General features: G+C 47.7%; 1 protein-coding gene across 3 annotated transcripts in view; it reads left to right on the forward strand.

Moving 5' to 3' along the window:
* mindy4 (MINDY lysine 48 deubiquitinase 4) overlaps positions 1 to 13,561 on the forward strand; it is a 331,295-nt gene that overhangs the window by 199,830 nt on the left and 117,904 nt on the right. For all 3 annotated transcript variants that reach the window (XM_059971726.1, XM_059971727.1, XM_059971728.1), the window contains exons 10-11: positions 10,105 to 10,224; positions 11,631 to 11,694. In XM_059971726.1, coding sequence (XP_059827709.1) covers positions 10,105 to 10,224; positions 11,631 to 11,694 — 184 coding nt within the window. The remainder of the gene's footprint in view (positions 1 to 10,104; positions 10,225 to 11,630; positions 11,695 to 13,561) is intronic.

The following is a 13,561-nucleotide window of genomic DNA, read 5'->3' on the forward strand; positions in this document are numbered from 1 at the left end:
TTCCCCACCTTCTCCTTCCAACCTATTCGCCGGATTCCCCACCTTCTCCTTCCAACCTATACACCGGATTCCCCACCTTCTCCTTCCAACCTGTTCACCGGATTCCCCACCTTCTCCTTCTGGCCTATTCACCGGATTCCCCGTCTCCTCTTTCCGGCCTATTCACCGGATTCCCCATCTCCTCCTTCCAACCTATTCGCCGGATTCCCCACCTTCTCCTTCCAACCTATTCGCCGGATTCCCCGTCTCCTCCTTCCAACCTATTCGCCGGATTCCCCACCTTCTCCTTCCAACCTATTCGCCGGATTCCCCGTCTCCTCCTTCCAACCTATTCACCGGATTCCCTGTCTCCTCCTTCCAACCTATTCGCCGGATTCCCCACCTTCTCCTTCCAACCTATTCGCCGGATTCCCCACCTTCTCCTTCCAACCTATACACCGGATTCCCCACCTTCTCCTTCCAACCTGTTCACCGGATTCCCCGTCTCCTCCTTCCAACCTATTCACCGGATTCCCTGTCTCCTCCTTCCAACCTATTCGCCGGATTCCCCACCTTCTCCTTCCAACCTATTCGCCGGATTCCCCGTCTCCTCCTTCCAACCTATTCGCCGGATTCCCCGTCTCCTCCTTCCAACCTATTCGCCGGATTCCCTGTCTCCTCCTTCCAACCTATTCGCCGGATTCCCCACCTTCTCCTTCCAACCTATTCGCCGGATTCCCCGTCTCCTCCTTCCAACCTATTCGCCGGATTCCCCATCTCCTCCTTCCAACCTATTCGCCGGATTCCCCACCTTCTCCTTCCAACCTATTCACCGGATTCCCCATCTCCTCCTACTGGCCTTTTCACCGGATTCCCCGTCTCCTCCTTCTGGCCTTTTCACCGGATTCCCCGTCTCCTCCTTCCAACCTATTCACCGGATTCCCCGTCTCCTCCTTCTGGCCTTTTCACCGGATTCCTCGTCTCCTCCTTCTGGCCTTTTCACCGGATTCCCCGTCTCCTCCTTCCAACCTATTCACCGGATTCCCTGTCTCCTCCTTCCAACCTATTCGCCGGATTCCCCACCTTCTCCTTCCAACCTATTCGCCGGATTCCCCACCTTCTCCTTCCAACCTATACACCGGATTCCCCACCTTCTCCTTCCAACCTGTTCACCGGATTCCCCACCTTCTCCTTCTGGCCTATTCACCGGATTCCCCGTCTCCTCTTTCCGGCCTATTCACCGGATTCCCCATCTCCTCCTTCCAACCTATTCGCCGGATTCCCCACCTTCTCCTTCCAACCTATTCGCCGGATTCCCCGTCTCCTCCTTCCAACCTATTCGCCGGATTCCCCACCTTCTCCTTCCAACCTATTCGCCGGATTCCCCGTCTCCTCCTTCCAACCTATTCACCGGATTCCCTGTCTCCTCCTTCCAACCTATTCGCCGGATTCCCCACCTTCTCCTTCCAACCTATTCGCCGGATTCCCCACCTTCTCCTTCCAACCTATACACCGGATTCCCCACCTTCTCCTTCCAACCTGTTCACCGGATTCCCCGTCTCCTCCTTCCAACCTATTCACCGGATTCCCTGTCTCCTCCTTCCAACCTATTCGCCGGATTCCCCACCTTCTCCTTCCAACCTATTCGCCGGATTCCCCGTCTCCTCCTTCCAACCTATTCGCCGGATTCCCCGTCTCCTCCTTCCAACCTATTCGCCGGATTCCCTGTCTCCTCCTTCCAACCTATTCGCCGGATTCCCCACCTTCTCCTTCCAACCTATTCGCCGGATTCCCCGTCTCCTCCTTCCAACCTATTCGCCGGATTCCCCATCTCCTCCTTCCAACCTATTCGCCGGATTCCCCACCTTCTCCTTCCAACCTATTCACCGGATTCCCCATCTCCTCCTACTGGCCTTTTCACCGGATTCCCCGTCTCCTCCTTCTGGCCTTTTCACCGGATTCCCCGTCTCCTCCTTCCAACCTATTCACCGGATTCCCCGTCTCCTCCTTCTGGCCTTTTCACCGGATTCCTCGTCTCCTCCTTCTGGCCTTTTCACCGGATTCCCCGTCTCCTCCTTCCAACCTATTCGCCGGATTCCCCGTCTCCTCCTTCCAACCTGTTCACCGGATTCCCCGTCTCCTCCTTCCAACCTGTTCACCGGATTCCCTGTCTCCTCCTTCCAACCTATTCGCCGGATTCCCCACCTTCTCCTTCCAACCTATTCGCCGGATTCCCCGTCTCCTCCTTCCAACCTATTCACCGGATTCCCTGTCTCCTCCTTCCAACCTATTCGCCGGATTCCCCACCTTCTCCTTCCAACCTATTCGCCGGATTCCCCACCTTCTCCTTCCAACCTATACACCGGATTCCCCACCTTCTCCTTCCAACCTGTTCACCGGATTCCCCGTCTCCTCCTTCCAACCTATTCACCGGATTCCCTGTCTCCTCCTTCCAACCTATTCGCCGGATTCCCCACCTTCTCCTTCCAACCTATTCGCCGGATTCCCCACCTTCTCCTTCCAACCTATACACCGGATTCCCCACCTTCTCCTTCCAACCTGTTCACCGGATTCCCCACCTTCTCCTTCTGGCCTATTCACCGGATTCCCCGTCTCCTCTTTCCGGCCTATTCACCGGATTCCCCATCTCCTCCTACTGGCCTATTCACCGGATTCCCCACCTTCTCCTTCCAACCTATTCACCGGATTCCCCGTCTCCTCCTTCCAACCTATTCACCGGATTCCCCATCTCCTCCTTCCAACCTATTCACCGGATTCCCTGTCTCCTCCTTCCAACCTATTCACCGGATTCCCTGTCTCCTCCTTCCAACCTATTCGCCGGATTCCCCACCTTCTCCTTCCAACCTATTCGCCGGATTCCCCACCTTCTCCTTCCAACCTATACACCGGATTCCCCACCTTCTCCTTCCAACCTGTTCACCGGATTCCCCGTCTCCTCCTTCCAACCTATTCACCGGATTCCCTGTCTCCTCCTTCCAACCTATTCGCCGGATTCCCCACCTTCTCCTTCCAACCTATTCGCCGGATTCCCCACCTTCTCCTTCCAACCTATACACCGGATTCCCCACCTTCTCCTTCCAACCTGTTCACCGGATTCCCCACCTTCTCCTTCTGGCCTATTCACCGGATTCCCCGTCTCCTCTTTCCGGCCTATTCACCGGATTCCCCATCTCCTCCTACTGGCCTATTCACCGGATTCCCCACCTTCTCCTTCCAACCTATTCACCGGATTCCCCGTCTCCTCCTTCCAACCTATTCACCGGATTCCCCATCTCCTCCTTCCAACCTATTCACCGGATTCCCTGTCTCCTCCTTCCAACCTATTCACCGGATTCCCTGTCTCCTCCTTCCAACCTATTCGCCGGATTCCCCACCTTCTCCTTCCAACCTATTCGCCGGATTCCCCACCTTCTCCTTCCAACCTATACACCGGATTCCCCACCTTCTCCTTCCAACCTGTTCACCGGATTCCCCGTCTCCTCCTTCCAACCTATTCACCGGATTCCCTGTCTCCTCCTTCCAACCTATTCGCCGGATTCCCCACCTTCTCCTTCCAACCTATTCGCCGGATTCCCCACCTTCTCCTTCCAACCTATACACCGGATTCCCCACCTTCTCCTTCCAACCTGTTCACCGGATTCCCCACCTTCTCCTTCTGGCCTATTCACCGGATTCCCCGTCTCCTCTTTCCGGCCTATTCACCGGATTCCCCATCTCCTCCTTCCAACCTATTCGCCGGATTCCCCACCTTCTCCTTCCAACCTATTCGCCGGATTCCCCACCTTCTCCTTCCAACCTATACACCGGATTCCCCACCTTCTCCTTCCAACCTGTTCACCGGATTCCCCACCTTCTCCTTCTGGCCTATTCACCGGATTCCCCGTCTCCTCTTTCCGGCCTATTCACCGGATTCCCCATCTCCTCCTACTGGCCTATTCACCGGATTCCCCACCTTCTCCTTCCAACCTATTCACCGGATTCCCCGTCTCCTCCTTCCAACCTATTCACCGGATTCCCCATCTCCTCCTTCCAACCTATTCACCGGATTCCCTGTCTCCTCCTTCCAACCTATTCACCGGATTCCCTGTCTCCTCCTTCCAACCTATTCGCCGGATTCCCCACCTTCTCCTTCCAACCTATTCGCCGGATTCCCCACCTTCTCCTTCCAACCTATACACCGGATTCCCCACCTTCTCCTTCCAACCTGTTCACCGGATTCCCCGTCTCCTCCTTCCAACCTATTCACCGGATTCCCTGTCTCCTCCTTCCAACCTATTCGCCGGATTCCCCACCTTCTCCTTCCAACCTATTCGCCGGATTCCCCACCTTCTCCTTCCAACCTATACACCGGATTCCCCACCTTCTCCTTCCAACCTGTTCACCGGATTCCCCACCTTCTCCTTCTGGCCTATTCACCGGATTCCCCGTCTCCTCTTTCCGGCCTATTCACCGGATTCCCCATCTCCTCCTACTGGCCTATTCACCGGATTCCCCACCTTCTCCTTCCAACCTATTCACCGGATTCCCCGTCTCCTCCTTCCAACCTATTCACCGGATTCCCCATCTCCTCCTTCCAACCTATTCACCGGATTCCCTGTCTCCTCCTTCCAACCTATTCACCGGATTCCCCACCTTCTCCTTCCAACCTATTCACCGGATTCCCCATCTCCTCCTACTGGCCTATTCACCGGATTCCCCACCTTCTCCTTCCAACCTATTCACCGGATTCCCCGTCTCCTCCTTCCAACCTATTCACCGGATTCCCCATCTCCTCCTTCCAACCTATTCACCGGATTCCCTGTCTCCTCCTTCCAACCTATTCACCGGATTCCCCACCTTCTCCTTCCAACCTATTCACCGGATTCCCCACCTTCTCCTTCCAACCTATTCACCGGATTCCCCACCTTCTCCTTCCAACCTATTCACCGGATTCCCCATCTCCTCCTTCCAACCTATTCACCGGATTCCCTGTCTCCTCCTTCCAACCTATTCACCGGATTCCCCACCTTCTCCTTCCAACCTATTCATCGGATTCCCCACCTTCTCCTTCCAACCTATTCACCGGATTCCCCACCTTCTCCTTCTGGCCTATTCACCGGATTCCCTGTCTCCTCCTTCCAACCTATTCACCGGATTCCCTGTCTCCTCCTACTGGCCTATTCACCGGATTCCCCACCTTCTCCTTCCAACCTATTCGCCGGATTCCCCACCTTCTCCTTCCAACCTATTCACCGGATTCCCCACCTTCTCCTTCCAACCTGTTCACCGGATTCCCCACCTTCTCCTTCTGGCCTATTCACCGGATTCCCCGTCTCCTCTTTCCGGCCTATTCACCGGATTCCCCGTCACCTCTTTCCAACCTATTCACCGGATTCCCCATCTCCTCCTACTGGCCTATTCACCGGATTCCCTGTCTCCTCCTTCCAACCTATTCACCGAATTCCCCGTCTCCTCTTTCCAACCTATTCACCGGATTCCCCACCTTCTCCTTCCAACCTATTCACCGGATTCCCCGTCTCCTCCTTCCAACCTATTCACCGGATTCCCCATCTCCTCCTTCCAACCTATTCACCGGATTCCCCGTCTCCTCCTTCCAACCTATTCACCGGATTCCCCATCTCCTCCTTCCAACCTATTCACCGGATTCCCTGTCTCCTCCTTCCAACCTATTCACCAGATTCCCCACCTTCTCCTTCTGGCCTATTCACCGGATTCCCCGTCTCCTCCTTCCAACCTATTCACCGGATTCCCCACCTTCTCCTTCCAACCTATTCACCGGATTCCCCACCTTCTCCTTCTGGCCTATTCACCGGATTCCCTGTCTCCTCCTTCCAACCTATTCACCGGATTCCCTGTCTCCTCCTACTGGCCTATTCACCGGATTCCCCACCTTCTCCTTCCAACCTATTCACCGGATTCCCCACCTTCTCCTTCCAACCTATTCACCGGATTCCCCACCTTCTCCTTCCAACCTATTCACCGGATTCCCCACCTTCTCCTTCCAACCTGTTCACCGGATTCCCCACCTTCTCCTTCCAACCTGTTCACCGGATTCCCTGTCTCCTCCTACTGGTCTATTCACCGGATTCCCTGTCTCCTCCTACTGGCCTATTCACTGGATTCCCCACCTTCTCCTTCTGGCCTGTTTGCTGGATTCCCCCAGCTGAGCACTTCTTGAGGAATCCAGACTTTGGTGCCTGCACCCCAAGCAGTTTGGACAATAAGTTTTAGAATTCTCTTCCATTCTCTGCTTTTGGATGCTCTCGTAATACCTACCTTTCTGTTCAAATCATCACTAATCTTTCCTAATACCCTTTCGTGATATTCAGATCATAACATATAGGAGCAGAATTAGGCTACTTGGCTCATCAGGTCTGTTCTGCCATTTTTTTTCAATTCAATACTCCATCCTTCTCCCCGTAACTCTTTACCCCGCCTGACCTGTCAAACTCTGCTTTAAATATACCCAATGATTTGGCCTCCACAGCCATTTGTGGCAATGAATTTCACAGATTCACTACCCTTTGATTAAAGAGATCTGTACTTATCTCTTCTGCATGGATGTTTCTCTATTCTAAGGCTGTGTCCTCTGGTCCTAGACTCCCCCACTATATAATATTCAGTAGGTTTCAATAAAATCCACTTTTATTCTTCTAAACTCCAGTTAGTTCAGGCCCAGAGTCATCAAACGCTCCTCATATCTTAACCCTTTCTTATCCAGGATCATTCTTGTGAACCTCCTTGATGGATCTCAAATATAAGCAGTATTTATAAGAGAAATGTAAATTAAATCAAAATCAGGTTTATTATCACCGGCATGTGTTGTGAAATTTGTTAACTTAGCAGCAGCAGTTCAATGCAATACATAATACAGAAGATAAATAAATAAATCAATTACAGAATTCTTATATTGAATAGATTAAAAATTGTGCAAAAAAAACAGAAATATTAAAAAAAAGTGAGATAGTGTCCAAGAGTTCAGTCTATATAGGAATTGGATGGCTGAAGGGAAGAAGCTGTTCCTGAATTGCTGAGTATGTGCCTTCAGGCTTCTGTACCTCCTACCTGATGGTAACAGTGAGAAAAGGACATGCCCTGGGTGCCAGAGGTCATTTAATAATGGATGCTGCCTTTCTGAGACACCGCCCCTTGAAGATGTCTTGGGTACTTTGTAGGCTAGTACCCAAGATGAAGCCGAATAAATCTGCAACTGTCTGCAGCTTCTTTCGGTCCTGTGCAGAAGCCCCTCCCCCACGCCAGACAGTGATGCAGCCTGTCAGAATGCTCTCCACGATACATCTATAGAAGTTTTTGAGTGTATTTGTTGACATACCAAATCTCTTCAAACTCCTAATGAAGTATAGCGGCTGTCTTACCTTCTTTATGACTACATCAATATGTTGGGACCAGGTTAAATCCTCAGAGATCTTGACACCCAGGAACTTAAAGCTGCTCACTCTCTCCACTTCTGATCCCTCTTTGAGATCGGTATGTGTTCCTTCGTCTTACCCTTCCTGAAGTCCACAATCAGCTCTTTCGTCTTACTAATGCTGAGTGCATGGTTGTTGCTGTGACACCACTCCACTAGTTTGCATATCTCGCTCCTGTACGCCCTCTCGTCACCACCTGAGATTCTAGCAACAGTGGTTGTATCATCAGCAAATTTGTAGATGGTATTTGAACATATTCCTAGCCACACTGTAATGGGTACAGAGAGACTAGAAGAGTGGGCTAAGCACACACCCCTGAGGTGCACCAGTGTTGATCGTCAGCGAGGAGGAGATGTTATCACCAATCCGCACAGATTGTGGTCTTCTGGTTAGGAAGTCATAGATCCATTTGCAGAGGGAGGTACAGAGGCCCAGGTTCTGCAACTTCTCAATCAGGACTGTGAGAATGATGGTATTAAATGCTGAGCTATAGTTGATGAACAGCATCTGATACAAGTGTTTGTGTTGTCCAGATGATCTAAAGCTGTGTGGAGAGCCATTGAGATTGCATCTGGCATTGTCCTATTGTGGTGATAGGCAAATTCCAATGGGTCCAGATCCTTGCTAAGGCAGGAGTTCAGTCTAGTCATGTCCTCTCAAAGCATTTCATCACTGTAGATTTGAGTGCTACCAGGCAGTAGTCTTTAAGGCAGCTCACATTATTCTTCTTAGACACTGGTATAATTGTTGCTTTTTTGAAGGAAGTGGGTACTTCCGCACGTAGCAGTGACAGGTTGAAAATGCCCTTGAATTCTCCCGCTAGTTGGTTGGCACAGGTTTTCAGAGCCTTACCAGGTACTCCACTGGGACCTTCCACCTTGCGAGGGTTCACTCTCTTTAAAGACAGACTAACATTGGCCTCTGAGACGGAGATCACAGGTCATCAGGTGCAGCAGGGATTTTCACAGCTGTAGTTATATTCTCCCTTTCAAAGTGGGCACAGAAGGTGTTGAGCTCATCTGGTAGTGAAGCATTGCTGCCATTCATTTGTAGGAAATAATGTCTTGCAAACCCTGCAAGAGTTGTATGGCTGATGTTGCTTCCAACCTCATTCGAGATTGTCTCATTGCCCTTGAAATAATAGCCCTACTCAAATCATACCTGGTTTTCTGGTACAGACCTGGGTCACCAGACTTGAATGCCACAGACCTAGCTTTCAACAGATGACGAATCTCCTGGTTCATCCATGGATTTTGGTTTGGGAATGTCCAATCAGTCTTTGTAGGGGCACACCCATCCAGACAGGTCTTAATGAAGTTGGTAACAGCTGTGGTGTACTCATCCAGGTTCAAAAATGAATCCCTGAATACAGTCCAGTCCACCGATTCACAGCAGTCCTGTAGGCGCTTCTGTGCTTCCCTTGTCCATACCTTCTTGGTCCTCAGTACTTGGTGGAGCAATCTCCAGAACTCATCGTTTCCTACCCTAGGCCACAAACTTATCAATCACCCCGATGAGTTATTAACTTTAAACTTCCTGCCTAATCACTCAGAGTTGGACTGCATGTGCAAGTAATGAGAGCTGTATAACTATCTCCTCCTACCTTAGGCTACAAACTCATCAATCACCTCTGCTGTGGACACTTTCTGGAGGTCCAAGATACGTATGCTCCACGACTGCTGGACTAAGTGTGTAAATGTAGGAGGGGACTATGTTGAAAAATAAATGTGCTAGGTTTTCTAAAATGGACTCCTTCTACCCTAAGCCACAAACTTATCAATCACCTCTTGTATATTACTGACATTACAAAGAAAATAAGGCTTTTGCATCTTATCTCAGTGACTGATTCTCTGATACAGTGTCCATAGAACAATGGAACATTACAGCACAGAAACAGGCCTTTTGGCCCTTCTTGGCGGTGCTGCACCATTTTTCTGCCTAGTCCCACGGACCCACACCTGGGCCATATCCCTCCAAACCCCTCTCATCCATGTACCCATCCAAGTTTTTCTTAAATGTCAAAAGTGAGCCCGCATTCACCACTTCATCTGGCAGCTCATTCCACACTCCCACCACTCTCTGCGTGAAGAAGCCCCCCCCCCCCAATGTTCCCTTTAAACTTTTCCCCCTTCACCCTTAACCCATGAACTCTGGTCTTTTTCTCCCCTGGCCTCAATGGAAAAAGTTTGTTTGCATTCACTCTATCTATACCCATCATATTTTTATACACCTCTATCAAATCACCCCTCATTCTCCTACGCTCCAGGGAATAAAGTCCTAACCTATTCAACCTTTCTCTGTAACTCAGTTTCTCAAGTCCCGGCAAAATCCTTGTAAACCTTCTCTGCACTCTTTCAACCTTATTAATATCCTTCCTGTAATTAGGTGACCAAAACTGCACACAATACTCCAAATTCAGTCTCACCAATGTCTTATACAACTTATACATTCCAACTCTTATACTCAATACTTTGATTTATAAAGGCCAATGTATCAAAAGCTCTCTTTACGACCCTATATACTTGTGATGCCACTTTTAGGGGATCATGTATCTGTATTCCCAGATCCCTCTGTTCTACTGCACTCCTCAGTGTCCTACCATTTACCTTGTCATACTTTTTAAGGTGATAAGTAAATGCAGTTATTTTCATCATTCTCATTATTGTTTTCCTAGCCTCCCTCTGCCCCACAGGGAGCTACGGCCCACCAATGGGCAGCGATCACAGAGTCTCGCCTTGGCCATTGCAGACATATTGTGGCGTGCAGGTGAAAGGAGAAGAGCCGTGGTTGCACTGTAAGTTTACCAATGGGATGTATCTCTGTGTGTGTGTCTCTATATATCATATATAAATATATTTTATATATACACTCCTGTGGTTCTGCATATGTATGGCTCTGCCTGTGCCTGCTTGTGTGTGAGCACTGGTACCCCACTGTGGAGTCTGTCCTGTTGTCACTCTCTGACATTTGCTTCACAATTTTCCTATCCAAGTAGTTCACAACAAATCCAGTCTTTGTGCAGACAAATGTTAAGCAAAGATGCTTTGAAGACCTGCAATTTACTCAAATTCAAATTTATTGTCCTTCAATTGTATGCATGCATACTGCCAAACAAAACAATATTTCTCCAGACCAGGGTGCACAACGTACCACATAGAACTCACACATGCCATATAAAGTAATATTAACACAAATAAATTATCAAATAATAAAATATATATCAGAAGATTGACATTTAGCATATGATGTATTTATAACACTACTGGCGCTTTATGAGTGATGAGACCTGGGTGGTGGCAGAGAGTTTAGCAGTCTCACAGCCTGGGGGAAGAAGCTGGTAGCCATCCCAACAGTCCTTGTCTTAATGCTATGGTACCTCCTGCCTGATGGTAAGAAATCAAAGAGATTGTGGGATGGATGGGAGGGATGCTTGACAATGTTAAGCTATAATGCCTCACCTCCTCTCCCGCAAGTTTCTGTTTGGAATGAACTAAGTGTTCAAACTGTGTTGCTTCCATCCCAGTATCAAGGTCACCCCAGCTTCTTACTGAGCTGCAATATAGAGATGACATTTGACTATGTTTTGAGTTCAGAGAACCATCTCTAAATCATCACCATTTTGTTCATCAAAGCACACAAGTAGAAGGCTTTTGTCACTCAACATCTGATATCTACCATTAGCAACCTATCAAGTACGTAGCATGGTAGCATAGCAGTTGAGTAATGTTCCAGAGTCCAGCATCTGCAGTCCCTTGTGTCTTCATTTTGAATTAACTTCATGATTAGATGTTACAGAATATTGTAATAAATTTGCTCAGGAGCCTGGTAAACTTAAAAAGAATGCTGTCCCATTCTCAAGAGAGTGCAGGAACTCCAGTAAATCAGGAGTGGGTAAACAGGGTGACATGATAGTGTACTTGTTAGATATTACTGTGTCAATGACTTGGGTTCTGTTCCACCAGTCTGTATAAGGCTTGTACAGAATCACATGGGCTTCCTCTGGGTGCTCCAGTTTCCCTCCACATTCCTAAGATGTAGGGGTTACTTGGTCATCATGGACATGTTGGACAGGAAGGTCTGTAAACCCTACTATTTGTACTACAGTACAAATAAAAATAAATCCTCCCCAACTGTAAAACAATCCAGTTCAAGATGAGTGCCCATGTCATTGCAGTCATATTTGTTTGCTTTTTATTCCAGGTCAACAGGAAGACAGCAGTTTATCCCAACAGGAAAATATAAAGCTGATGGGACTGTAGAAACGGTATGTTCTCTTTGTAGAAGAGTTATTATGCGTAAAAATTGTAAGATCAAATTTAATTGTGGTCCTGGGTGTGCAGACTGTATCTGTTGCCAGAAATCCCACCCACTTGTAGGCATTTATTTATCTGGGCTTGACACACAAGACTAATTTCACTGGCCCCTAGAAACGTAGATTCCAGTATGGAGGTCCAGACAGCATTTGGGCTGCACGTGCCATAGCGCAGAGGTCTAAAGCACCTCTATATAAGAAATATAAGAAAAGACGAGCAAGAAAATGGCACTTAGTCCCTCAAGCTTGTCCTGTTGTTTAAGGTAAGACCTGTCAAAACTGTCACTAACTTTAGTAGTTTTTAAATGTCTTTCTCATCAATAATGTAAAAAGTTAAAATAAATAATTTAGAACAGTTATTTAGGTTAAAAATGCTCAAACATATACAATTCTTCAAAACTTATGGGAAGACAAGAATTCTCTTGGTGCTATAAATTCTCCTTAGAAGTTTTACTTCTTACTGCCTCAGTAAACCAGTCAGCATATTCAAAGACCCTAGCCACCTCAGACATTCTGTCTTCTCCCCTTTCCCATCGAGCAGAAGATACAAAAAACATCTAAATACCAAAATCGATTACCAATAAATCAGTTTGAATAATATCAACCAAGCAGTATAATTATTGATGACTTCACTTTTCCTTTCCCTTTTAATCTGGACCTGTATCTTGATGGAATCAGTAATGTTTCAGGTTCTGGGCCAAGTCTGATTGGCAAAGCATCTTGATACACTTATCCCAGCATTGTACTAGGAAATTCTCATAAGACCAACTTGCTGCTGGACTTATGCATGGTTTCCATGAAACCAGACAATCTGCAAGCATATATACAGATTTCACTTTAGCCGAATGGCAGTAGTTCTCTGTGCATTTGTATAATTCACTCCATTAATACTCAAGAATTGGATAAAGCAGCTTGCAATTATAAATGCCTTCCCTCAGCATATTAGAGCCAATTATTTCTGCACTCTAGCTGCTTTTATAATTCAGGAATTTTCTTGCTGACTGCACTGCACCAGTATGTTATTTGCGGAGTAAACATTGGTTGTTGTATCAGAGAGCCATAATCTGATTATGGGATCTTTTACGACCACCTAAGGTAGTAAATGGGATCTTGGTTCATCTGAAAGATGACACATATAACAGTGTTGCAGTAAGTCACTGCTGCACTAAATCATCTTAGTTTTAAGTGTCAGTTCTCCAGAACGTGACTAATCTGGTCTAACTTGGATAAGATTACAAACTGATGGAAAAAATTGAGAACATTTTAGGACTGAGGAACAGCACTCATTTTTTTAGCCTTCAAAGAACTGTCATAGATGTGACTGGAATGTTCTCCAGTCTTATTTTTCTGCATTTTTTTTGCAGTAATTAGTTGAATATTTCTTGCTTGTCTTATCCTCTATACATTGACTGAGTGTGTGTTCTCTATCCTGTGATTGCCCTGGACACTGTTACTGGGTAATGAAGGGGAAAAAAAGGCCTGTGGTTCCCTGGAATATTTTTTTGAGCTGCATCACAAGTGATGTCTGCTTCTGTGCCCTAAATTTAAAGTGCACTACCAACTGCAAGCCAAAGTAGCTGCAGCAAATGCCGTAGGTTAGTGGATGGTCACCTCATCCATCGAGCAAGGTGGTGGGTAGTTTATCCTAGACCACAGATTTGAGGTGGGCAGAGCAATGTTCATTTGGATTAGATATGAAAAGGGAGTCTTTGTTGTCATTGACATACTTTGAGTCATATTTCAGAAATATAAAATGAAAATTTCTTGTGAATAGATCATAGAACATTAGTGCTAACCTTTTAACCAACCATAAGAGCAA

The sequence above is a fragment of the Hypanus sabinus genome, chromosome 6 (genome assembly GCF_030144855.1).
Source record: "Hypanus sabinus isolate sHypSab1 chromosome 6, sHypSab1.hap1, whole genome shotgun sequence".
NCBI lineage: Eukaryota > Metazoa > Chordata > Chondrichthyes > Myliobatiformes > Dasyatidae > Hypanus > Hypanus sabinus.